Below are 26,352 nucleotides of genomic sequence, written 5' to 3'. Positions count from 1 at the left end.
CCCCTGCTGCGACGGCGGACGGAGTGGTTGCTCAGATGGCCTTATGACGACCGCGTTTGGACATTGTCCGTAAGGATTCCTTGCTTGCTAAGGTGCCTCAGCACAGTTTCGGGGGGCAAATCGTAGTGATCGAGGGCGCAGGCAAGTGCCCGAGGGCATGGGGGTGGTCGCCTCCCTGGGGCTACCCGTAGCATTGTCGGCTCAGTGATGGGTATCCTAAGAGGGCTGAGAAGGAGCCAGCACATCCATTCTGGAGTCACATCCGAAATTAACCGGACGAGGTGTCCAGTTGTCGAGGGGAGGTGTGGGCAAGTCTCGGGCGCGCGTCTGCGGAGCGGCACGAGCCTGTCTCTAAACCTCTCCCTCTCCCTCTCCCTCCCTCTCTCCCTCTGCCTCTCTGCCTCTCTCTCTCCCCCCCCTCTCTCTGTCCCTCTCCCTCTCTGTCCCTCTCCCTCTCTGCCTCCCTCCCTCTCTCTCTGCCTCTGCCTCTGCCTCTCCCTCTCTCAAGAGCGCCTCTTGCGGCGAGGCTCCGTCCGCGCCACAGGCTCGACGCCGCCCTGGTCCGCCGCCCGGCCGGCCGCCTTGTCGGCGCGCGCCGGCCCGCCGCACTCGCTCCAGCACCCCGACAGGTCGACTTCGTGCAGCGAGTGGTCGGCGCCTCCGGCCACGGCGCTGTCGCCCGACACAGACAGGCAGAGCAGAGGGCGGTCGGAGGCGTCGTGGGCGCGGACGGGTGGCCGGTCGGGGCCAGCCAGCCACGCCAGGGCGGCGGAGCCGGAAAGCAGAGGCGGCGGGCCGAGGGGAGGATCGGCGACGCCAGTGGAGCGGGCGCCGCTGCCGAGCGGCCGAGCGTTGGGCGCAGTCGAGAAGGCTGGCTCGTGCGCAAGGGCGTGCGGATCGACGTCCGCGGCGTCGAGGCTGAGCGCCGCGTAGAAGCGCGCCATGTACTCGTCCGTGTGTCGATGCGAGGCGGCCATGCCGGTCGACGCGTCTGCGGCGGGAAGCCGCGGCGGCGGCCGACCAGGCATTGCTGTCCGCTGCGCTCGCCAACACAGCGAGACGAAACGGCGCGCCGGCCGAGGGCGCGGCGAGGGTGCGCGGCGAGAGAGGGGCGGGCGAGCGGCGAGCCCAGATGTCCGCGGTGATAAGAGCGGAGCGGCGGCCGAGGGGGAGGCCGACGCTGAGCGCGGGCACAACACCCACAAGGCACGTGGCGGCGGGCCGCTTCAAGAGGCCCCCGTTCCACGGCAGCGTCTTCACTCTTCTCGGCCTCTTGGCTAAGATCAAGTGTAGTATCTGTTCTTATCAGTTTGATCTCTGGTATGCCGGTCACTGACCGGCACAATGATCAAATTGATTTTTCTCCGGGGCTGTCTGCGCTGGCTTGCCAGCGCAACAGCGCTCGTGGTTCCACGCTTGCACGTTCGAGGAATCGCGCACCCGTCTGTAAATTTCTCTCTCCTCTCTCCACTCTCTCCTTACTCATCTCTCTCTCTCTCTCTCTCTCTCTCTCTCTCTCTCTCTCTACCCCCCCCCCTCTCTTCTCTCTCTCTTCTCTCTCCCTCTCCTCTCTCTCTCTCTCTCTCTGCTCTCTCTCTTTCCTCTCTGCCAACCACCGCCACCGTCGACGACGAGGCTTTCGAACCTGCTCGACCTTCTCGACCTTCTCGCGCCTTCTTGACCTTCTCGTATCTCGACCTTCTCGACAGCCTCGACAGCCTCGACTGCATCGACAGCCTCGACTGCATCGACAGCCTCGACAGCCTCGACTGCTTGACGCCCTCGTCGGCACTGCTATGATCGCTGACGTCTTCACCAAAGACGCAGGCGACGCGAGCTATGTTCTTCACCTGTCGCGACTACATGCTCAACGCCAGCAGCGGCCCCGGCTTTGCTGTGACGCTCCAGGGGCAAGCTGCCCGGCTGTGGAGCACGTGCAAGCCCCGCAGAGGTGCGGGCGAGAGGGCGGCCCGAGCCCGAAAGGGCCCGCCCTCAGCCTTGCTCTACATGGTAACGGATAAGAAGAGAAAACTATGGACCGGGACACGCTGTGGTTCAGACGTCCCCCCCCTCGACGCAGTCGAGTGACTCACATGAATAGGGAGGAGAAAGATGAAAGTGTCCCCCACATATCACCACAGACGCAGCAGCGCAGCACAGGGGCTCCAATCCTGTCACAGCCTGGGGGCCTCGGCTAGATCTCCAGTGGGGAGTGCGAGGGCTGGATCGACTGCAGCGAGAGTGTGGGTTGTGGACCGTCCCAGGGATAGCGTGTGGCATAGATGTTCCCCTGGAAGTAGAGAGGCTGATGTCTCTCTCGCCCTGCAGGAAGGAGAAACTCAGACGGAAGAGTGAAAACTCCTCCCTGCGGCATGTGCGCAGAACGGGTTGCGCAATGTGCGGCATCGTGTTGAGGGCTCGGGAGGGCAACGGCGGCAGCGTTGCCGAGCTTGTACAGGGGCCTCAATCCTGTCCCCGATGGGGTGCGCCTCTCGCCGCGCGCGTAGCAGTCGGCGCGCGGGTAGCCTCAGAGATGCGCAGAGCGAGATGCGGGTATCAGCAGACCAAGCCCTGGGCTTGGATGGGCGCGGCGAAGCCGCGGCGCAGTGGATAGCGTGCAGAACTCGAGATCGCTGGGATCTTGAGCCGCCGCTGCCACGTGCAAGCCCCGCAGAGGTGCGGGCGAGAGGGCGGCCCGAGCCCGAAAGGGCCCGCCCTCGGCCTTGCTCTACATGGTAACGGATAAGAAGAGAAAACTATGGACCGGGACACGCTGTGGTTCAGACGGAGCAAGCTTGTCGCGACCGTCGGCAAGGCGTGAGTCATCACCGCCTTCGCCGAAGACGCGCGAGTCGTCCGAGATAGTTGCCGATGCAACTAGGGGGGAGCGTTAGAGACGACTCTCTCTCTCCCAACTGTGAACAGTCGTTATCTCTATATGCGCAGCTATTCATAGCCGCGCCTGTTGTTTGAGAGAGATTTTTAGCAATACCAAACAACTCTAACACTCACACGTCATTTGGGGCCTGGAGCTTCACGCGCGCGCAAGACGTGCAGACAGGGTTGCCAGGTGAGAGCGAATGGCGCGGTTCACGCCTCGCACAACAGAGAGAGAGAGATGCGCTCTGCATGGTGGGACATAAAAGAGAGCGAGTACTTGGGCGAGTAGGCCGTGCGGTCGACGCTGCCGCGCGCGACTTTGCGCGCGAGGCGGCGCAGCTTGAGAACGGCGGTGGGCGAGAAGCCGCCGCCGAACGTCTCGTGGAGCAGCAGGAGAGGTTGAAGTTCTTGCGCTTGACAAAGATCAAACCGCGATGCGCCTTGACGTAGCCGTGGCCGGTCATGTGGGAGAAGGGTTGGCCGGGCTGCCCGCGCGCCTTGCAGCCCATGTTTAGGCGGCGGGCCTTCTCTTCGGTGTTGCCGAAGGCGTAGGAGTGGCCAACGGAGGCGGGCGTGCCGCCGCTCGAGGCGTTACCAACGCCCGCCGAGGAGGTCTTGAGGAGGGGCGTCCAGAGCTTGACTTCATTCACCTCATCGCATCCTCCCGGGCCAGCGTGGGGTTCCGCGAGGTCGACCTTGTACCCCTCGTTGTACTGCCGGGTGAGCTCTGGTTTCTCTTTGTCACCGTGCACGACCGGCGCGTTGGCCGGGGCGCGCATCGCGTCCGCCCAGGCGGCGAGGACGCCGTCGTGGGGCCGCCGGTGGTGGGCCTTGTTGTAAAGGTAGTCGCCGAAGAAATCGACTGGCATGCCCCGCTCGAGCGCGACCCGAAGGGTGGGAAGCGCCACGGAGAGCCAAAGGCCGAGCTTCCGCTGGAGCTCGTCCTGGAGGGTGTCGGAGGAGAGGGCGGTGGCGTACGTGCCGTCGACACGGACATCGAGGGCCTTGCCGGCGAAAGGCGTTGAGGCGGAGACGAAGCGCGCGGCTTCGCGGTTGTTGACGGCGCTGTCTCCGAGGGACGGGTTGTTCTTGACGTGCGCGTCCCGCGCCTTGACGAGCTCCTGGTGCGCGTACCAGTCCTTGTGATTCTTGATGGCAGCGAGGCGCCCGCGGCCGCGGGTACGTTTGTTTTTGTTGTTTGTGTGTGTATCCGCGCTCTTGGCGCGATTACGAGACGGACTAGTTTGTGTTGCACTAGTTGTACTTTTCGTAATAGTATTCCGCATTCATTGCGAGGGCGGACCACTCGCTAGCGTGCAGACCGCTGGTGCCGCGGCCAGTGTAGACCTGGCCTGCGCTGTGACTCGCGCGCTCATCTTCAACCCTGAAAGGTCTCAGTCAGAACCCGTATGATCCGTATGTTTGAATTCAATAATTTTCTTCTTTTCTCAGGTGTGTACTTTTTTTGCTTGGCCGGCCCTGATGACGGGGTAGGTAGGGTAGGTCTGGGCCCTCCCGTCGGGTTTTCCCCTCTCTTCAAGCTGGAATTTTCAAAAAAGAAATTTTCCGCGGAAATCACGATGTCAACCCTCCCCAAATGGGTGATCTGATGCTTGTAGGGCTTTTGAGAGTGGCCTGCCATGTCACAAGAAGGCAACAAACCAGGCCCCAAATGACGTGTGAGTGTTAGAGTTGTTTGGTATTGCTAAAAATCTCTCTCTCAAGAAGGACTGTGGTTGCAGGAGAGTACCACCAACCATCACTCTAGTTGGTATAGTACCCCACCTTCACCCATCCCGTGATTTCTTTTTTAGTTTCCCATAAGTAAGGTAGGTAGGTAGGTAGGTAGGGGCAGGGCAGGGGCCGGCCAGGTTTTTGCAGAATTTCATCATAAGGATCGGAAAAAAAATGCTTTTCTTGCCCGTGTTAACAACGAAGTCAACCTCAAAAAAATGCTTTTCTTGCCCGTGTCTCATCGGCTCTTGCCTTCGCCGACAGCTCTCTCTCCGCTCGCGCGCTGCGATGCTCATTGCGGTGCCGCGCGGCGCCAAGGCAGGCGACCGCCTCGTCCTCGACACCAGCACCGGGGCGCGCTGGGCCGTGCCCCTTCCTCCGGGCGCGACGCACGGCACGACGCTGACCATCGCTCGCCCGCAGACGGCCGACCCCGACGAACACATCGTCCAGGTCGTGCTCGCGACGGAGCTGCCGCTGCCGCCGCCGTGCGCGGTCGGCGCGGTCGAGGCCTCGCCGCGAGCAGCCGCTTCGTCCGCTGGTTGGATCGCAGCCGAGGGCTCGCCGCAGCCCAGTCGCGGGCCCAGTCTCCTCGCACGGCGCCCCGCCGGCTTGGTGCTCGGGTCCGGATCGGGTGAATGCTCCGGCTCTAGATGCAGCGAGCAGCCTTCAATTTGACCCCTACCAACGCCCATGTTCGCGAGATGCGCGCTCCCACACGCGACACGCACACACGCACACGCGCACGGGCCGCCTTCATACCCCGACACTGGTGTCTTCACGCCGTAGGTCGCGCGCCTGTCGAGGCCTCGCCGCGAGCGGGCGCTTCGTTCGCGAGCGCATTCGCAGCCGAGGGCTCGCTCGGCGGCGGCGGTGGCCGCCGCCGCCGCCACCAATACGCCACGCCGCGGCCGCCGCCCGGCTCCGAGACTCTGGACGTGGGCGGCTGGCAGCTCGTCATCACCGACGGGCACGCGGTGCTGCCCGAAGGCATGACGCACCTGCCGGACCGGGCGTTCCTCAAACGAACCTCTCTCGTCTCGGTCGCCTTCCCGCGCAGCCTTGCCTCCATCGGCAGCTGCGCCTTCGAGGGCTGCTCCTCCCTCACCTCCGTCACCTTCCCCGCCGGCCTCACCTCCATCGGCAGCAGCGCCTTCGAGGGCTGCTCCTCGCTCGTCTCCATCACCCTCCCCGCCGGCCTCATCTCTATCGACGACTACGCCTTCGCCAGCTGCTCTGCCCTCGCCTCCGTCACCCTCCCCGCCGGCCTCACCTCCATCGGAAACTACGCCTTCAGCCGCTGCTCCGCCCTCGCCTCCATCACCCTCCCCGCCGGCCTCATCTCTATCGACAACCACGCCTTCTCCGGCTGCTCCGCCCTCGCCTCCGTCACCCTCGCCGCCGGCCTCACCTCCATCGGAAACTACGCCTTCAGCCGCTGCTCCGCCCTCGCCTCCATCACCCTCCCCGCCGGCCTCACCTCCATCGGAAACTACGCCTTCAGCCGCTGCTCCGCCCTCGGCTCCATCACCCTCCCCGCCGGCCTCACCTCCATCGGCTTCCACGCCTTCGCCAACTGCTCCTCCATCGCCCGCGTCACCTTCGCCGCCAGCCTCACCGCCATCAACAACTACGCCTTCTTCGGCTGCTCCGCCCTCGCCTCCATCACCTTCCCCGCCGGCCTCATCTCCATCGGCAGCGACGCCTTCTCCTGCTGCAAGAAAATCGCCCGCGTCACCGTGCCAACCACCGCCACCATCCGCTTCGGTGCCTTCGAACCCACAACCACTATTCTCCGCCTCCCGCCCGCAAGGATGCGCTGGTACGAGGCGGTGGATGGGGCTCTGGCCTACAAGCGCTGCCGCCCCCGCCTCTACGGCTGGCTGGAGCGGGCCCAGATCGAGCTCGGCTCTTACGGCCCGGACGGCGCGGCGCGCCAGCGCGATCGCGAGGCGTTCGAGGGCGACTTCGGGCCTGCGGCGAGCTCGTCAGGCGCATGAAATTCGGGCAGCTCGCGCCGGACGCGGCGCCGGGCGAGGGCAGCAGCGGCGAAGCGGCTGCTGGGCAGCGGCTCGGCGGCGGCTCGGCACGCGGCGCTGTCGTGGGACGGCCTGAACGTCGCGGCACTCGAGCCGGAGGTGCGTACGCTGCGCGATGAGAACGAGCGGCTGAGGCGCGCCGCGGAGGGCGGTGGCTTTCGGAGGATGCGGCAGCGTGTCGAGGCCTCGCCGCGAGCGGCCGCTTCGTCCGCTGGTGCAGTGGAGCGGTACGATCCCGCGACGAACGCGTGGGAGCCGGTGGCACTGAAGGCGAGGAGTTCGAGTATCTTGTAACCACCCTGCTTTTCGATTGGGTTGCCTAAGCCGGAGGGCGACTTCGGGCAGCCCGTGCCGGGTTGGCGTCGTGGGACGGCCTGAACGATGGCGATTGCGGGATGTACCATATGGAACGGATCTCTCGTACTCGTTCCGAGGGGTTTGAGAAACGGTTTGTTTACGTTTTGTGGCTCGAGTGGTAGTGAGACTTCACTGGCCGTCTTGTACGCCGCCTAGTCTCCCGATCGCACGGAGCAGCAGCCAGCACCCACCCTTGCGGCCTTGACAGGCGGGATACTTGGACTCGGTGTCGCGAGGAGGAAAAGACCAAGCGGATCAAGCGCGATCGCATGGCCTCTCCTCTATGCGGTCTCCCTGGGGGGAGGAGTCGCAACGTCCGAGATTGCGACGTGCCCCAATCTTGAGCTTCGGGATGGCCTCCTTCACACGGTCCGCCTGCGGCGGCCAAGCGGCGGCGGGCGGCGCACAGAATGCGCAAGGTGTCTGGCTCCGCTCTCCGGGATCGGGGACGCCGAGAGGGGAGGATAGGGGGGGTGGGGGGTGGTGGGGGGTGGGGAGGTGCATGTTTGCTCGCTTCACGTGTGCTGGCGATGGGGTTCAAGGGAGCCGCGACACGGCCCTCGCACCTTGGGACGTCAGGGGCGGCGACCCCTCCATCTACAGATGATATGCGCATCTTGAGATAATATGCATCTAAGATGCGCCCTATTTAGACTGCACACTGTCTTGCCTTTTAGTTTCATGAAATGTGAAGTGGAGGTCCCCGTTGAGCGAGTGGGCGACGGCGAGCGTTCTGTCTGCCTCGCCGGGCGAGCCCGCAGCGAGGAGGAGCGAGGCGGCGCGCCGGCCGAGGGCGCGGCGAGGGTGCGCGGCGAGAGAGAGGGCGGGCGAGCGGCGAGCCCAGGTGTCCGCGGTGATAAGAGCGGAGCGGCGGCCGAGGGGGAGGCCGACGCTGAGCGCGGGCACAACACCCACAAGGCACGTGGCGGCGGGCCGCTTCAAGAGGCCCCCGTTCCACGGCAGCGTCTTCACTCTTCTCGGCCTCTTGGCTAAGATCAAGTGTAGTATCTGTTCTTATCAGTTTGATCTCTGGTATGCCGGTCACTGACCGGCACAATGATCAAATTGATTTTTCTCCGGGGCTGTCTGCGCTGGCTTGCCAGCGCAACAGCGCTCGTGGTTCCACGCTTGCACGTTCGAGGAATCGCGCACCCGTCTGTAAATTTCTCTCTCCTCTCTCCACTCTCTCCTAGCTCGTCTCTCTCTCTCTCTCTCTCTCTCTCTCTCTCTCTCTCTCTCTCTCTCTCTCTCTCTCTCTACCCCCCCCCCTCTCTTCTCTCTCTCTCTTCTCTCTCGCTCTCCTCTCTCTCTCTCTCTCTCTGCTCTCTCTCTTTCCTCTCTACCTCTCTCCTTCCGGGTCAACGAGTGCTCCCCCCTCTCCTCCATCACCTTCCTTCGACTGCCCCCTCAACGTTTGGGCGGTGCGGCCTTCAATCGACGCGCAGCGCAGGGGCACGCCACTGTGCCGGAGGGCCTCACCACCATCGCCAGCAGCGCCTTCTCCGGCTGCTCCTCCCTCACCTCCGTCACCCTCCCCGCCGGCCTCACCTCCATCGGCGACGGCGCCTTCCGCGACTGCTCCTCGCTCCTCTCCGTCACCTTCCCCGCCAGCTCACCTCCATCAGCGTGCAAGCCTTCTACGGCTGCTCCGCCCTCGTCTCCATTACCTTTCCCGCCGGCCTCACCTCCATCGGCGGCTACACCTTCTTCCACTGTTCCTCCCTCGACAGGCCTCGACAGGCCTCGACAGGCCTCGACACCTCTACCCCTCGACAGCAGCTCGACACCCTCCACACCGGGCCTCGACACCTCGACACCAGGGCTCAGTGCTCAGGTCCACTCTCTCTTCGAACACTTGTGCCTCCACGGATGATGCCGGCGCTGGGGTCCCCTTCGGGTGCATCGTGACATCTGACAACTGAATTTCCACTGGTTCGTCCTCCTCGGAGTCGTCTTCCCCGGCTTCCTTCCGCTCGGCTCTTCGCTCGGTACGTTCGGTGTGGCTCACCCTCCATGCCGTGAACAGGCGCTTTATCCACCCTATATTCTTCTAATCAGTAATCTGCCCGTGCCTTGGTCTTGTCGTTGTTTCGCAACCATGTCTGTATGGCAATCGAGGCTGCCTTCCCAACTACCTAGTTCACTCGTCACCTCTCCCGCGAGCTCCCCTCTCTTTCTTTCGGGTATGGAGTCCGTGAGTGCGGGCAGCGTGCAGGCAATCTCACGGGCGCTATTTTGTCGTACTCCTCTTCGGGACCTTCGGCGAGCGCTCCAAATCTGGACCCTATTGCCTTTAAGGAGGCTGCCCTCGCGCATCTCAGGAATGTGCCGGTGTCTTTTGAGTCCGGCGCCTCCCGTTCGACTCTTGCTGTCGCCCTCGCCGCACATCGCGGACTAATTCTTTTTCTCCCCCCGGAGTTCTCATCAGTTTTTAGCCACAGCTCTCTCCTCTCGCGCTGCGATGCTCATTGCGGTGCCGCGCGGCGCCACGGCCGGCGACCGCCTCGTCCTCGACACCAGCACCGGGGCGCGCTGGGTCGTGCCCCTTCCTCCGGGCGCGACGCACGGCACGACGCTGACCATCGCTCGCCCGCAGACGGCCGCCCCCGACGAACACATCGTCCAGGTCGTGCTCGCGACGGAGCTGCCGCTGCCAACGCCGGGCGCAGTCGGCACGGTCGAGGCCTCACCAACAGCCGAGGGCTCGCTCGGCGGCGGCGGCGGCGGCCGCCGCCGCCAACACGCCACGCCGCGGCCGCCGCCCGGCTCCGAGACTTGGGACGTGGGCGGCTGGCAGCTCGTCATCACCGACGGGCACGCGGTGCTGCCCGAGGGCATGACGCACCTGCCGGACAAGGCGTTCCAGGACCGCACCTCTCTCGTCTCGGTCGCCTGCCCGCGCAGCCTCGTCTCGATCGGCTACTGCGCCTTCAACCGCTGCTCCGCCCTCACCTCCATCGACCTCCCTGCCGGTCTCACCTCTATCGGCAAAGGCGCCTTCAACGACTGCTCCTCGATCACCACCATCACCCTCCCCGCCGGCCTCATCTCCATCGACGAGTACGCCTTCTGCGGCTGCTCTTCCCTCGCCCGCATCACCCTACCCGCCGGCCTCACCTCCATCGGCGACGGCGCATTCATCAGCTGCTCCTCCCTCCCCACCGTCACCCTCCCCGCCGGCCTCATCTGCATCGGCGAGGGCGCCTTCCGCGACTGCTCCGCCCTCTCCTCCATCCTCCTCCCCGCCGGCCTCACCTCCATTGCCACCAACGCCTTCCACAGCTGCTCCGCCCTCTCCTCCATCACCCTCCCCGCCGGCCTCATCTCCATCGGCCACCACGCCTTCTACGGCTGCGCCTCCCTCACCACCGTCACCCTCCCCGCCGGCCTCACCTCCATCGGCCTCCACGCCTTCCGCGGCTGCGCCTCCCTCGCCCGCGTCACCGTACCAGACACCGACACCATCTGCCTCACCGCATTCGAACCCACAACCACGGTCCTCTGCCTCCCGCCCGCAAGCATGCGCGACCTTCAGCGCTGATACAAGGCGGTGGATCTCGTTCTCGCCTACAAGCGCTGCCGCCCCCTCCTCTACGGCTGGCTGGAGCGGGCCCACATCGAGCTCGGCTCTTACGGCCCGGACGGCGCGGCGCGCCAGCGCGACCGCGAGGCGTTCGAGGGCGACTTCGGGCCTGCGGCGAGCTCGTCAGGCGCATGAAATTCGGGCAGCTCGCGCCGGACGCGGCGCCAGACTTGCCGCTAGACTTGCCCGAATAGGGGGTGCGTCGGTGTGTGCGTGTGTGCGTCGGTGTGTGCGTCGGCGTGGGGAAGCAAGCATGTCAGGGCGAATTCTTTTTCTACGTGGTCGTGTACATGTGTTAGTGCCAGTGCGCGTCAGTCCCGTGCCCAGTGAGCTGCAGTGTTGTGCGAGGAGGGGTGGTAAAATTCTTCTTTGAATAAATGGTTGTAAAATTCTTTTTGCCTCAAACCACGCTAGCTTCTAGACTGATGATGCTCCTTCGACTTAGGGAGGTGGGAGCGGTTCACAGCTGCTGCGTGCTGGGCGGGCTTCAGGCTGGTGCTTACGCGAAAAGGAATCGACGCGATGTACAAAGCATATACAACAAGAGGAGAAAGAAGAGGACGGACATCAGTGATGACGAAACAGAAGCTAGCGCAGAAGAGAGCAGGGCAGACCCGGGGACTGGGGAGCCGGAGCGGACGGCATCGGCCGCCGAGGGAACGTTGGGAAGAGGCACGAGGAGGGCGGCGACCTCAACCGACTATGGAGGACCCGTCACCAGACGACGCAGAGCAGACGACGGTGAGGCGGAGCAGACGCGCAGGGCGACGAGACGAGGGAGGGAGCAGGATGTTGCGGAGATCAGCAGGAGGATGTACGACGAGATTAGGAGCAGCAGGGACCCGAGGGACCATGTGGAAGACGGCTATTGCTAGTCCCCCATCGGGAGGACGACCCCGGCTAGTCGCCGACCACACCCACAAAGAACCCTGCACAAAGACCGCAGGGCGGGGACCTGTTCCTTTTTACCCATCTCCTAGTAGAGTGTCCGTTTTATTTATTTATTTACGCTAGCTTCTGAGCCCTGGGCTGTCAGGCTGTCAGGTGCTGTCAGGTGATCTGTCGGGCTGTCGGGCAGCTGTCAGGCACTGTCAGGTGCCGCGCCTCTGGCCGAGCGTTTTTGATCTCTGGGTGAGTGGGCGCCCGCCCGCCGCCTCTGAGGGGGTCGGGCCCCCTAGACTGAAAACAAAAACAAGCTCGAAAACAGCCAAAATCAGCCTGCGAGAGTCTGCCCGAGAGAGGCACTGCGCGCCGCTGACCTCATGTGGGGATGTGTGCCGACACCAATACTGATCTAAAACCTGGAAACCCTTGTTCAAAGCCGACCCTAAGCGCCATCCTTCCTGCTCTCACCTGATCGCTGATGCTGCTTCCCCGCGCCGCCTCCTTGGCCCCCTTGGGCGTATTTTCTACTCCCAGTGGGGGGACCGGGCCCCGGGCCCCCTATTGTTTTCTGTTTTCTGTTTTTCAAAACGCCCGCCCGCCCGCCACCCCGAGGCGGCTCGGCCCCCCACTCACCCAGAGATCAAAAACGCTCGGCCTCTGTCTGACCAGCTGTCAGGTGCTGTCAGTGCTGTCGGGTGCTGTCGGGTGCGTGTCTGACAGGCGAGGTGCTCTGTAGCTGTCGGGTGCTGTCGGAGCTGTCGGGTGTTGCTGTCAGACGCTGTCGGAGCTGTCAGAGCTGTCAGGCTGCTGCTGCTGTCAGACGTTGGGCTGTTGCTGTCAGGTGCTGTCGGGTGGTCCGCTGTGAGTCGGGGTGCTGTCAGAGCCTGAACACACCAGCCACACTTATGACACTATCAAGAGGAGCCGGGCGGTGGCGGGGGCGCTGACGCCGATGACGCCGGCGGCGGCTACCCAGCTGCCCCCCTCCTACGGCGTGATCACGCCGGCGGCGGCCGCCGCCTGGGGAGCGCAGATGGCGGCGCAGGCGCAGGCGGCGGCGGCGGCACAGACGGCGGCGGCCACCCCCACCCAGACACCCTAGGCATATGACTGTAGGGCCCCAGAAGGCTAGCTGTGGTAGCTTCATTTGTAGTAGCACAGCTGCCGGTGCTAGAGAGGGGTCCGCAGAGCGGTGGGGAGGGAGGGTTGAGAGAGAGACCCATGACCACCCCATGACTACATGGACCACACTCACATGTCTTTGCATGTAATAGTTTTGTTATACCCTCATGGGGCACAAGAAAGAGGCTCTACGGGGTCTGACTGTGTAGGACTGTGCTGCTGTCGGGCTGTCAGAGCTGCTGTCAGGCCACTGTGTGCTGTCGGGCTGTCAGGCAGCTGTCAGGCTGTCACGTTAGGGCCTGACAGCGACGGAGCACCTCGCCTGTCAGACTCTGCTGTCAGGCTGTCAGATGCGTGCTGTCTGACTGTCAGAGAAAGTGCTGTCAGCGCTGTCAGGCTGTCGGTCGGGCACTGTCAGGCGCTGTCCGGGGCTTGCTGTCAGGCTGTCAGACCAGGGCTCAGGCTAGCTTCGCGCTCCTTTGCCGACGATCCGCCCTGCATGGTCTGCAGCAGCGGCGCGTGCCCAGTGTCGTGCGGGGGATTGCCTTTGCCTTTGTATTATTCGCTTTGCTAAAATTCTTTCTTGTAAGAAAGAAAGAAAACAGACAACCCAAGGGAGGGATGCGAGGACGGCACGCCGCCACCACACAGGTTCTCGTCGTGCTCTCCCTTGTCGCTCCTTCCTCTGTCGCGCGTCGCTCTCCTCTGCCAATTCTTTCTTGTGCGACCGCCTTTCGGTGTAAAAAAAAATCTTTCGCACTCAGGGCTCGCACTCAGGGTTCCAACTTTTGCGGGGTATGGTATGGTGAGAGAGTGAGATGTTGTTTGTTTGGTATGGTACCCTCACGGCCCAAAGGGTGGGGGGGTATGGTCCTGACCGCCACATCCCCGGTCTCCGGGAGGCTGGGTCTGTCAGCAGGCGGGGGGGGTATGGTCTCGAGGTGGGGTGACCATACCATACCCCGCAAAAAGTCCGAACCCAGCCGCCATTGCGAGAGATTAGTGGATCCAAATGTCCGCCGGCCTGCACCGCATCGGCGCCCGCGTCTCGGGCCTCTCGCCAGCGCAGCTGTGCGCCATCATCGAGGCGCAGGCGGGCGCGAGCGACGCCGCGCTGCGCGTGGCGGAGGAGCACGCCATACGGCTCGTGGAGCAGCCCGAGTGGGTGCTCTCCGAGGTCCTCCTCTCGCCGGACCTCGCCCCGCACATCCTCGCCCAGCTGCCGACCAAGGAGCACGCCGTCAAGGGGACGTGCCGCGCGTGGCGCCGCGGCTGGAAAAGTACGCTGGCGAAGCGCGGGCCAAGCTTGCTCGTGGTCGGCGGCAGCGGCAGCGACGTCAGCGGCACTCTCGTCAGCTCGGTGGAGCGGTACGACCCATCTGCGAATGCGTGGGAGGCGGAGGCTGTGGCTCTGGTGCCGACGGCACGGCAGGCTGTGGCTCTGGCGCTGCTCGACGGCAAGCTCTACGCGGTCGGCGGCGGCGGGTGGTCGCCTTCTTTTTCTTATTCACCGCTGGTGGAGCGGTACGACCTGGCCACGAAATCGTGGGAGGCTGCGGCGCCGATGGGGACGGGACGGATGAATCACGCCGTGGCGGTGCTCAACGGCAGGCTGTATGTTGTGGGAGGCAACGACGGTCCCGCCCTCAGCTCGGTGGAGCGGTACGACCCGGCGCTGGATGCGTGGGAGGCGGTGGCGCCGATGGCTTCGGCGCGGATGAGTCCTGGCGCGGCAGTGCTCGATGGGAAGCTGTACGCTGTGGGCGGCGCCTACGAGGAAGACCTCAGCTCGGTGGAGCGGTACGACCCGGCGACGAATGCGTGGGAGGCGGTGGCGCCGCTGGCGCCGGCTCGCTTCCAGGCCAGCGTGGCGGCGCTCGACGGCAAGCTGTACGCTGTTGGCGGGACGCGTATCTACGCGGAAAGCGACCCCGACTATCTCACCTCGGTCGAGCGGTACGACCCCGGCTTGAATGCGTGGGAGATGGTGGCGCCGATTGCGGAGGCTCGGTCAAGGGCTGGTGTCGCAGTGCTTGACGGCAAGTTGTACGTTGTGGGCGGCATCACCGCCGAGCAGGTTTTTCGTGGTGACGGCGCCCTCAGCTCGGTCGAGCGGTACGACCCGGCGACGAACGCGTGGGAGGCGGTGGCGCCGATGGCAAGGGGGCGGCACCGTCCCGTCGTTGCCTTGCTGTCGTCCAGCGAGGCGGCGGCTCGGCACGCGGCGCTGTCGTCGACACGACCTGAACGCTGACATGATTGGGAGGAGTCGAGAGGAGACGGGGCCCGCGGCGCCAGAACCGCCGGATGTGACCTGATCTGAATCTCTGATCTAGTGGGTGCGGGGGCTGAGAACCTGAGGTGCCAGCGCACACTTCTTTTGGCGAGCACGAGCTCAGTTGGAGGAGGGAAAAAGAAAGAAAACGGACAACCCAAGGGAGGGATGGGAGGACGGCACGCCGCCACCACACAGGAATTTTAAGGAGAAAAAAATTGCTTTAGAAGAAAAACGAGCACGCATATTCTCCCCCCTCCATTCTCTCCCCCCCTTGGCGCGGGCGGCGGGCGCCCCACACTCCCGCCCCAGCCCCTGTATCGCGTACTAGCTGTGGCTACCGTAGGCCACACTTGCGTCGCCGGGGGTTCCCTGCCCTAGGTGGGAAGCTGGCCGCCGATCCTAAGACCCATCGACCAGGGTTTGCTAGATCGCGCGGGGTGAATGAGTGATGAAGTTAGTGCCTTGGTGTCCGTTCCCCATGGTGGCTTCCCCTGGTCTCTAGCGACCATGAATGAGAGCGCTCTCACTCCCAGGGTACTCCCGCGTATCTCGGCTCCCTTATCCCCCCCCTCTTCCCTCCCCTTTCTCTCTCCGAGATGACCCGTGCGCTACGTGCCAAGGTTCGGTCCTCGGGGAGGGGGGATTGGCGGTGTGTCCTCGCAAGTTGTTTGTCGATGGACGCCCAACAGTTTCAATTTCCCTCCTTAGCGCCCCGGGTAGAGCGTGGCCTCCCCTGGAGCCTGCCACGCCCGTTCTGTCTAAGCCCAGGGTTCAGCTTTCCAGTTGATCCTTATCGGACTGGTGAGTTCCTTCTCGCTGTCAGTGTGACGCCCCGGCAGTCATTGGCAGCGGTGCTACACACACTACGCCATTTTATGGGCTAGCTATCTCGCAGTACAGGTCGGTGCTTAAATCTTAATGGGGTTTGTGCGTCGGGGCTTTTCCGGTGTATATTTTGTTTCTGGATAGCAGGAGTGTTTGTCTCTCGCGGCGGTGTTTTTTTATTTTTATTTTTGCGCTTTTATGCATTATGGCAGATGACAGTAAAAAGTGCGGCAGGGGTTTCGGTGTGGGGTTTGTGCCGGGGGGGGTGTGTCGGGCCTTTCCGGTGTATATATTTTGTATCTGGACAGCACTCAGCAGGAATGTTTGTCTCCCCATCATGTTTTTCTTTTTTGGCAGTAAATCGCGATTTTTTTCGAGCTCAGACGGCAGCGAGCGACTTTTGCCTGCAGCCGTAACTCGGCCTCTGGCCGCCGACAGCGCCTAACTCGGGGTCTGGGGCGGAGCCCCAGCCTGGGGTCTGGGGCTGGCAGCCCCAGCGGGGTGCGGGGCAGAGCCCCGCGAAGAAAATTTTGCATTTTTAGCGCCAAAAACCGACCAAAAATAGGCTGTGAGCTGCTGCCTAAGAGCCCCTCTAGAGCGCAATGTACAAATCTCGTACAATAGTACACACACACACACACACACACACACACACACACACACACACACACACACACACACACACACACACACACACACGATTCATACTCATGCAGTGTGTACAGATCACTTCCGTCGCTGACGCTTCGACATGGCCGCTACTGGCTTGGCTGCTGGCTTGGCTGCTGGCGGCTTGCGCCGTGCGGACCCCTTGGCTGCCGGCTTGGCCCCCCGCCCTGCCCGCGCCGGTGCTGGCGCATGCAATGATGGGCCATCGTCATCACTGCTGTCTGGCGGTGCTCGAGGCGGTGCAGCCTTACGCTTCCCTGCACGCTGCGCGGGTGCAGGTGCGGGTGCGGGTGCGGGTGCGGGTGCGGGCGCCTCGCCGTCGCTCTCGTCCTCGTCCTCGTCCTCGGACTCGTCGCACGAGGTCTCCTCCATGTAGCCCGCACGCTCCTCCTCGAACTCCTTCTAGCGCCTCCAAGTGCTCCACGTGCAATCTCCAGCCTAGATCAAGTCCTCCTTCACACCCCCCCAACTCACCCACAAAGCCACCTCTTCCTCGGTCCAACGCAGCGCCTCAAGCCGTGCCTGCTCCTGGTTGACTGTCGCAAGCCGCTGCTCATGGAGCAGCGGCTGCTCCTCGTGCTCGTGATCTGATGAAAGCTCGGCATCGCTCAGCGCTTGCGCCATCGGGACGTCAGCCTCTGCCGCCGGAGCGGCGGCCTCGGACTGCATCGCTGGGTCTGCAGCTCCGTCGACCTCCTCGGTGGGAGGGTCGGCGGCGGGCGGGTCGGCGGCGGCGCCGTCGGCAGTGGCGTCCACTGGAGCACCGCCCGTGCGCACACCAAAGTGGATTAGGAAGGCGTTCTTGGCGGCACGTGTCCACCCCTTTGGCTTGGGGCCGCCTGCACCGCGTCGATGGAGCATTGGCAATGCCGCGCGGCGCCTACGAATGGTTCGGGAACGCCGCCCATGGGAACGGCGCTCTCGGCAGAGCTTTCGTGGCGGGGAAACGGGTGCCGGGAGGTGCCGGGAGCGCTCTCCCGGCTCACCGGGAGGGGAAACGCCGGATTTTTTTAATTGGGTCGGGAGGGCAGCTCACGGCGGTCATGCAGCGCGCACCTTGAGTCGCGAGGGCGATGCGGCGACGGTTACCCGACGTCGGACGGACCGTCCACAGTGGTGCCAGGGTGCAGGCATGAATGGGTCTGACCTCGAAAAAAATCGCGATGTAAGCGAGCACACACACACAGAGGCGCAACAGCGTGCACTTACCAACAGTCGAATACGGGGCTGTGTGCGGCAGGCGCGGGCTCGGTCGTTGCCCAATTCTTCGACTCACATGACACATGTTCACTGCTGCGGTGTGTGCCCGGGGAGGCGCGGCGGCGGGGAGGATTGGGAAGGTCAGGGATTTTAAGGAGAGGAGTGTGGTGCTAGCCGTCGCCCACCCTAAGCCTAACCCTTTTTGGTCGATTGGTCGTCTGCCTCTTTCTATCTCCCTTCGCAGATCGCAGTCCCTCGCCGATTCTCGCTGCATCCTGCAACCTTCATGCCACCTCGCGGTCGTCCCACTCTCGTCGTTCTCCCTCCTGTCGTTTCCTCCTCTGTCTTGGAGGGAAAAAAGAAAGAAAACGGACAGTCAACCCAAGGGTATAATAAAATAAAACGGACAGTCACACCAAACAAGGGGTGGGAGAAGGACAGGGTCCCCACCTGCACGAGCAGGATCTTAAAGAAAGAAAGAAAGAAAACAGACAACCCAAGGGAGGGATGGGAGGAGAGAGAGAGAGAGAGAGAGAGAGAGAGAAAAAACCGCCAATGGCCGTTATCCGTTAGTGCGGACGTCGCCGCGGCTCGCCTCTGCCGCGGAGGCTGCTGCGCGCACGCGGCGGCGCCGCTCTCTCGCGAGACGGCTGGCGACGCGGCTCGCCGCCGACGTACGGTGCGCTCGTCCGACGGTCCGCAGCGTGGCGTGCGCGGCGCTGAGCGCCGCTCTGCGAGCGCCTCTGCGCCTGCACTGCATGTCTCTGTTGCTGCTGGTGGTGGTGGTGCTGCTGCTGCTGGTGCCGATGCTGCTGCTGGCGCGGCGCGGCTGTGCGACTGGGCTCGACGCGCGCGTCGCGAGCGTCTGACGCGGCGGGCGGCGTCGGGCAGGTGCGCTTCTCTCTCGGGTGGTGGTGGTGGTGCTGCTGCTGCTGCTGGTGGTGCAGATGCTGCTGCTGGTGCGGCGCGGCTCTCCGACGCGACTCGATGCGCGCGTCGCGGCTATCTGACGCGGCGGGCGGCGTCGCGGGCGGCAGCGGTGGCGGCTCGCGGGTGGAGGTGGAGGCTGGAGGCTGTGGTGGACTTTGAGTTTATTTCATGATGGACTACGACATCTGGGGGGTCAACCGGGAGGCAGGGGGTTCGACCAGGCGGCGGAGGACCGTGGGCCATCGCGGGGACTGCTGCGTACGGAGGACGCGGCAGGCAGATCCGGATGGTCTCACCCGGTGGGAGGCACCGAGGCGTCTGGGACGCTCCACTCTACCTTAAGCTCCTGAGGGGCGCGTGGTTTTAACCACGTAGTACGACTACAGCCCACCACAGACACCCTCCCTCTCCACACGTGTGCACACACCCTCACCCTCTCCCCTCTCCTCTCTCTCTCTCTCCTCTCTCTCCTCTCCTTGTCTGTGCTGTCTGCCTGACTCAGGCACTAATTCTGCCGATGCGTGATTGTGTGTGGGCTGCTCCGAGGGGGCCCTGTGCGATCCGATGGGTAGGGAGTCTGTGCCCGGGCGGTGTCCGGTGCGGAGTCTCTCTCTGATCCCACCTGTGGTGTTGGGTGTGAGGTCGTGGAAGCTTCGATCCCAAGGGGGGGAGCCGAGCCCACTCATAACCAACTCTCAGGGGCAGTAGGTGGGCGAGCCTCGAGCGCGCTCATCTCGATCGTCAAGGCGTCGCTACGCGCGGTCTTCCGCGGGGGGAGCTGCGTCGACGGGTGCGGGACCGCGGCGCAGCCAGTGCCGCGGCGAGGCCTCCGGCTGTTTGCGGCGGGCTGCTTGCTGCTCGCTGCGATGGCGAAAAACTCGTCTCGCCACACGCCAAGGGCTTATGCTCTGGCGAGACGTGAGGCGCATGCGCCCAGGAGGGGAGGGGGCATGTGTAACGACACTGCTAGAGATGCCTTTCGGGGCCCAGAGATAAAACTTCTGTGATGCCATGCGTGACCTAGTAGTGTCCCCAGCTATGGGCGTGTCCACGTTGGAGCCAGGTGTGGTGTGGGCGCGAGAATAGCTCCGCCGTTCATGGAGGCAACCGATGCGAGTCGACTGGTGTGTGTCGTCGTGGTTTCGTATCAAGAATTCTCTCTCTCGGATGGGAGGACGGCACGCCGCCACCACACAGGGATTTTAAGGAGAGGTGTGTGGTGCGCTAGCCGTCGCCCACCCTAGGGAGTCCGCCTCTTCCTATCTCTCTTCGCAGTCTCTCTCCGATTCTCGAGCAGGATCTTGTATTGGGTGAGCCTGGGTTTTGCCCTTTTTTTTTGCCTCAAACCACGGCCAGCGTTGCGTTTTTTCTGACACCACGTGCCTCTGGACCGCCGTTCTTGAAAAAGTGGGTGGGTGGGTAAACGCTTCGTAGGCCCCGGATGGTGGGTGGGTGGGTGGGTGGGTGGTGGGTGGGTGGTGGGTGGGTGGGGTGGGTGGGTGGGTGGGTTGGGGTGGGTTTGGTCGTTTCTCTCTCCCCTTCGCGCGCGTCTTCGAGGCACAGCTCTCGTCGTTGCCACAGCATGTCGTTCCTCGCACCGTGCCCACGCGACGGCACCAGCTGACCGAGATCGCGCTCCCTGACGGCTGCCGCGTGCCTTACGGGGGCGGCTTACGGCGCGCTCAACAAGTGTCAAGTCATCCGAGGGCGGACTGCTGTTACGCTCGACGAGTGGGACGCCGCTCCAGCAGCTCGAGGGGTTCAAACGCGAGGCGACCATCGTCTCCGCCGAGCTCGACGACGAGGCGGCCGTTATTATCTCCTGTCCTCGGGAGGGCGGCGGCGGCCCGGTGCAGAGTCGGAGGCGCGCTCCCGATGACAAATATTCGCCTCACAGTCAAACACGGCTGCTCACACGCCCAGCCGTGCTCTGGTGCGTCGCTTGGGACGCCTCTGCCGCCGAGATGTCGAGGCCGGCGCGCACTCTTCGACTTGGGCTATTATCTGCCCTCGGGAGGGCGGCGGCGGCGGTGTAGCGTGTAGGGGCGGCGGCGAGCTCCCGGTGGGAAATGCTCGCCTCACAGTCCAAGACGGCGGCTCGCGCCCCCAACCGTGCACCAGCATGCCTCTCTAGTCCCGCCTGCCACCCAGATACCGAGGGAAGGGCGCACTCTTCGACTTGGGCTATTATCTGGCCTCGGGAGGGCGGCGGCGGCGGTGTAGGGGCGGCGGCGAGCTCCCGGTGGCAAATACTCGCCTCACAGTCCAAGATGGCGGCTCGCGCCCCCAACCGTGCACCAGCATGCCTCTCTAGTCCCGCCTGCCACCCAGATACCGAGGGAAGGGCGCACTCTTCGACTTGGGCTATTATCTGGCCTCGGGAGGGCGGCGGCGGCGGTGTAGGGGCGGCGGCGAGCTCCCGGTGGCAAATACTCGCCTCACAGTCCAAGATGGCGGCTCGCGCCCCCAACCGTGCACCAGCATGCCTCTCTAGTCCCGCCTGCCACCCAGATACCGAGGGAAGGGCGCACTCTTCGACTTGGGCTATTATCTGGCCTCGGGAGAGGGCGGCGGCGGCGGTGTAGGGGCGGCGGCGAGCTCCCGGCTGCAAATACTCGCCTCACAGTCCAAGATGGCGGCTCGCGCCCCCGGCCGTGCTCTGGCGTGCCTCTCTAGTCCCGCCTGCCACCCAGATACCGAGGGAAGGGCGCACTCTTCGACTTGGGCTATTATCTGGCCTCGGGAGGGCGGCGGCGGCGGTGTAGGGGCGGCGGCGAGAGCCGGCGAGCTCCCGGTGGCAAATGCTCGCCTCACAGTCCAAGATGGCGCCTCACACGCCCAACCATGCTCTGGTGCGTCGATTGGGTCGCGTCTGCTGCCCGTGTCTCTGTCTTATCGGCACGACGACAACAAGCTACCCCTAACCCTAACCCTAACCCTAACCCTAACCCTAACCCTAACCCAACCCTAACCCGAAGAACTCGGAGCATTCACCGAGAGCTCGCGTCAACGGACCGCTGGTTCCTCCATTCCGACCCGAAGCGGCCCGTTCTTAGGAGCTGCACAACGGCTTGAACTCTCTGACCCTAACCCTAACGCTAACCCTAACCCTAACCCTAACCCTAACCCTCGGCTGTGGGTCAGGCTGTGCTGTATAAGGCGCGCGAGGGGCTGGGTGCTTTGCTACCTTGCTTGTGTCTCCCGTGGCCGGGACGGTTGGTTGGGTGGTGGGGGTGGGTCGGTCGGTGGGGGTGGGTTTCCTCGCCTCATCAGCCGGGCCGTGAGGTGGCTGGTGGGTGGGGCTGGGGGTGGGTGGGTGGTTCCAAGCCTCAGCCGGGCCGTGAGGTGGGTGGGGTGGGTGGGTGGTTCCAAGCCTCAGCCGGGCCGTGAGGTGGGTGGGTGGGTGGGTGGCTCAAGAAGCTCGTGCACGTGAACGGAGGTCCAGAGGCACGTGGTGTGAGAAAAAACCAAACGCAGCCGGCCCAACTCGAACAACGAGCTCGACCCAGCGACAGCAAGCGGCGCCAGCAGGGACCAGGTCCCGATGGGAGTCACCTACTCCGCCGTCCAGTTCCTGGCCTCGGACGGCTCCAACGTCCGCGAGGCGCGCTCGCTCCTCTACCGCTTCTCGTGGTCCTCGGCGCTCCTCCTCCTGCTCTACGCGGCGCTGCTCGAGATGCAGCGCCGGAGGTGTGTCGGCAGCGCCGAGGAGGCCGCCTCGACGCGGTGGAGCCTGCCCGCCTGCATCCTCACCCGCCGCGCCATCGTCACCATCGTGCTCCTCCTCCTCTTTTGCGCCGACGCGCTGCTCTCGGTCTGGGCCGCCCGCTCGATGGCGATGTCCGCCATCTTTGCGTGCGCCCTCTCCAACACGCTCACCGTGACGCTGTACTCGGGGCGCGAGGTCTGGCTGCTCGCGATGCTGCAGCGGACGCGGCTCGGCGTCACCACGCAGCACCTGCTCGCCGCCGCCTCGGCCTCCATCATCCTCGTCAAGCTGCTCACGGCGGCGGCGCTGTGGAAGGTCGCAGACTCCCTCTTATCTTCTCTATACACCCTCCCGTGCACCTTCTTCGCCCCGGATTCCTTCGCCCCGGAGAAAGAAGAAAGGGTCCCCTCACTCCTTTTCTTTCCCAAGGTCGCCCGCCGGCTCTCGACCGGCGACCTCGCAGAGCTTGCGGTGGTGCTGCGGGTTGGCTCGAGCAGCCGCGAGGTGGGTCGGCCGGCGGCCCTGCGCCGAGCCCTCCTCCCGAGCCCTCTGTGACGCGTCCACGAGAGCCCCGACTCTAGGACCCGGCCGGCGCCTTCTCCTTCTCGCCCGCCGCAGACAAGCGCGGCGCCGGCCCCGCGCCGTGGAACATCTCGACGGTCGCGCTCGGGCTGAGCCCGGGGGAGGGCGAGCGAGGGAGGGGCGGCGGCCAGTCGGGCGGAGAGGCGGAGCCCCCCCCCCAGCCAGACTCGCCAGCCGCGCAGCAGCCGCGCACCCCCGCCGCCGCGCCGCTGCGAGCGGTGGCGCTGCCGATGGCGCCGGCGGTGCAGCCGAGCGGTGGGGCGCTGCCGATACCGCCACTGACCCCGCCTCAGAGCCAGCAGACATAGCGCCCCGGAGAGGGAGCGTCACCCAACAATGTGGTGTCAGGTGCATCATATCAGAGAGAGCAGTCAGCGAGCATGGAGAGAGTGAGAGAGGGCGAGGGGGGTGGAGGCTCTGGAGAGAGCGGAGAGGTCCCCCCGCCCACCCCAGCGGGCACAGCGCACCCTCGAGTGTCGATCTTTAGGCCCCCGCGGTGCGCTGTGCGCTCACAGGGGAGATGGTGGCATGTACGTAAAAAGGAAGAGCAGTCACAAACGCGCATCAAGCGTCGCGCGCATCCGCGGCGCGCGGGGCCACCTCCGCTGAGTATGGGCAACTGCCTCTCCAGCACCGCCTCAGCGCTCAGGCCTCACCCTCCGCCCTGCTGAGCGCCCCCCCTGCCCGCGCGTGGCTGAATCGACTTACACCAGGGCAATGCCGCCGATCCGCCCCCCCCATCGGCGCCACCGTCTCCCACGCATTCAGCGCCGGATCGTACCGCTCGACTGAGCTGAGGTGGCGGAGGGCGGAGTCGCCGCCCACAGCGTACAGCTTGCCGTCAAGCACCGCAACCGCGACCGCACCGCAGCCGCTCGAGCCGTCGACATCGGCGCCACCTCCTCCCACGCATCCAACGCCGGGTCGTACCGGGTGGGAGGCCATGTGAGGGAGGCTGCAGACAATCGCAGAGCCTCGCATCACAGCCCTGGCGCCCACGCCGCGACCTTCTTGGGCAGCAGCTGGCTCTGCGTGTCTCCGTGACCCAACTGGGCAATAGATCCACCGCCCCAGCTCCAGACAGCGCCGTCGGCGGTGATGGCGAGGCTGTGGAAGCATCCAGCCGACGCAGCGACGACGCGCCGCGCAGCAAACGCCTCGACCTTCTTCGGCAGCAGCTGCATCTGCTCGTCGCCGTGGCCCGATCGGCCGTTGACTCCATCGCCCCAGCTCCAGACAGCGCCGTCGGCGGTGAGAGCGACGCTGTGGCCGCCTCCCGCCGACACGGCGATGACGCGCCGCCCAGCCAAGGCCTCGATCTGCTTGGGCAGCAGCTGGTCCTGATCGTCGCCGTGGCCCAGCCTGCCATCGTATCCTGCGCCCCAGCTCCAGACACAGCCGTCAACGGTGAGGGCGAGGCTGTGCGACCGTCCAGCCGACACAGCGACGACGCGCTGGCCAGCCAACGCCTCGACCTTCTTCGGCAGCAGCTGGCTCTGCGTGTTGCCGTGGCCCAGCCGACCAAAGCGTCCACCGCCCCAGCTCCAGACAGCGCCGTCGGCGGTGATGGCGAGGTTGTGCACGGATCCAGCCGTCACGGCGACGACACGCTGGCCAGCAAATGCCTCGATCCTCCTCGGCTCCCACTGGTCCTGTAGGTCGCCGTGGCCGTTCCGGCCAAAGCCTCCACCGCCCCAGCTCCAGATGGCGCCGTTGGCGGTGATGGCGAGGCTGTGCGCACCTCCAGCTGACACAGCGACAACGCGCTGATCAGCAACGGCCTCGACCTTCTTGGGCAGCCACTGGGCCTGATCGTCGCCGTGGCCCAGCTCGCCTAAGCCTCCACCGCCCCAGCTCCAGACACTGCCGTTGGCGGTGAGGGCGAGGCTGTGCGCGCCTCCCGCCGACACGCTCACGGCGCGCTCACCGCCCAGCGTGGAAGGGAGGCGGGTCGGCGTGTTGAGCCGCATCACGCCCTCGCCGTGCCCGAGCAGCCCTGGCCTGTAGGACACCGCTGAGCCGCACGACGAGAGCCGCCCCTCACCGTCGATGAAGAGGCTGTGCGAATCGCCTGCCGCCGCCCTCGCCGGCGGGTTGGACTCGCGCAGCAGCGCCATAAAGCACAGCCACCGCACGGCGCAGCTCTCACCCTCTGGCTGCGCCGGCAGCTCGAAGCCGCGCTCTTGCGCCCACAAGCGGATGGCCTCCACCGCAAGCGAGGCGTGGAAGAGCAGCGAGACGGCCGCGACGCGAGCGATGTCGGCGGGGTCGCAGCGAGAGAGGGCGCGCACGAGGAGCTCCGAGGGGAGGTCGAGGAGGCGGGCGGGCGGCGGCGTGTCCGGCGTGTCGGCGCTGGACATCGCGAGAAACCGAATGTCGAGCGCAGCACCGCGAAGACACGAATTCTCGTACCGCAAGCACCGAGCCTGCGCGTCGCAAAAGGGTGGAATCAAGGTTCGTGCACTTGAGAAAAAAAGAAAAAATCGGACGCTCCGCATCCACTCAAGCAAGGTGTCCGGTTGCTCGATGACAGCGGTCCCGCCCTTCCTCCCGGCCCTTCTGTTGGCCGCCGGCGCCGGCCTCGTGATCTACGAGGCCACTCGCCCTGATCCGCCCGCGCCCGGCCCGACGCCGTGGTTCGAGATCCCCACCTGCAACAACGCGAGCGCCTCCACGGCCGGCGGCCGCGCCGTCGCCTCGCTGGCCGACACCTCGACCGACGGGGATGACATCTGCGCCAACGCCGACTCTGGCGTCGCCGCTCCGCCGCTGCGGATGGCGCTCGCGCTGGCGGATGGCTTTCAGCCCGGCCTCACCTACTCGATCTCTCTGCTCGTCCGGTCGGGCGCCTACCTCGTGAGCGGGATTGCGGTGGAGGACGGGCGCGGCGGCGTGCTCTCCCCGGCCGCGAACCTCGAGATCGGCCCGGACATGAACTTTCCGTGGCGGACCAAGGCTGCCGCCAGTCTCTCGCCTCCTCCGCCGCCGGCGGCGGCAGCAGAGGCGAGCGGGGACTCGTTTGCCGCTGACGGGCGGCGGCTGGCGGCGGAGGAGAGGGAGGCTGGGGCGTGGGGCGGGGGGGGCGACGAGATCAGCCTCGACGACTGGCAGGATGAGTGGGCGGAGGCGGAGGAGGTGGAGGCGGAGGAGGTGGAGGAGGAGGTGGAGCAGGAGGAGGAGGAGGCGGGAAGGCGGAGCCTCTCTGCCGACCGGCGGCGAGGCGGAGGCTTCTCCCGCGGAGGTAGCTCGTGGGGCTCCTCCCGCTCCCGCTCCTCCTGGTCGTCGTCGTCGTCGTCGTCGTCGCGCTCCCGCTCCTCCTGGTGGTCCTCCTCCTCCTCCTCCCGCTCCCGCACCTCCTCCTCCTCCTCCTCGTCCTCGTCCTGGTGGGGCGGCTCCTCCTCCTCCTCCCGCTCCCGCTCCACCCCGACCTCCTCCTCCTCGTCCTGGTCCTCCTCGTCTCGCTCCCGCGCAACCTCCTCCTCCTCCTCCTACTACTCCTCCTCCTCCTCCGCCTCCCGTTACTCCGGCGCCTCCACACACCGCCCTCTCCCCCCCCCCC

The 26,352-nt window shown here is 65.1% G+C and overlaps 4 protein-coding genes across 4 annotated transcripts; 3 read left to right on the top strand and 1 right to left on the bottom strand.

Moving 5' to 3' along the window:
* Window positions 1–5,606: 5,606 nt before the first annotated feature.
* EMIHUDRAFT_75916 (hypothetical protein) lies at window positions 5,607–10,551 on the top strand (the record flags this gene model as incomplete). The annotated part of the gene is made up of 2 exons (XM_005769314.1): window positions 5,607–6,209; window positions 9,877–10,551. 2 exons carry the CDS (start codon window positions 5,607–5,609, stop codon window positions 10,549–10,551), a joined length of 1,278 nt encoding a protein of 425 aa, XP_005769371.1.
* Window positions 10,552–16,241: 5,690 nt separating this feature from the next.
* On the bottom strand, window positions 16,242–17,041 carry EMIHUDRAFT_244640 (hypothetical protein; the record flags this gene model as incomplete). Its single annotated transcript, XM_005769313.1, has 3 exons — window positions 16,242–16,283; window positions 16,466–16,771; window positions 16,847–17,041. The coding sequence occupies 3 exons, from the start codon at window positions 17,039–17,041 to the stop codon at window positions 16,242–16,244; spliced, it is 543 nt and encodes a 180-aa protein (XP_005769370.1).
* A 5,736-nt stretch (window positions 17,042–22,777) lies between these two features.
* Window positions 22,778–23,354, top strand: EMIHUDRAFT_370184 (hypothetical protein; the record flags this gene model as incomplete). The annotated part of the gene is made up of 3 exons (XM_005769312.1): window positions 22,778–23,210; window positions 23,232–23,237; window positions 23,261–23,354. Coding segments are annotated over 3 exons (279 nt in total), but the record flags the coding sequence as incomplete, so codon positions are not given.
* A 1,965-nt stretch (window positions 23,355–25,319) lies between these two features.
* On the top strand, window positions 25,320–26,034 carry EMIHUDRAFT_118820 (hypothetical protein; the record flags this gene model as incomplete). Its single annotated transcript, XM_005769311.1, has 1 exon — window positions 25,320–26,034. A coding segment is annotated over one exon (715 nt), but the record flags the coding sequence as incomplete, so codon positions are not given.
* Window positions 26,035–26,352: the final 318 nt, after the last annotated feature.

Source organism: Emiliania huxleyi (assembly GCF_000372725.1).
Source record: "Emiliania huxleyi CCMP1516 unplaced genomic scaffold EMIHUscaffold_428, whole genome shotgun sequence".
In the NCBI taxonomy this organism is placed as follows: domain Eukaryota; phylum Haptophyta; order Isochrysidales; family Noelaerhabdaceae; genus Emiliania; species Emiliania huxleyi.
Note: the sequence above shows the minus strand (reverse complement) of the source record. Positions and strands in the feature narration are given on the sequence as shown.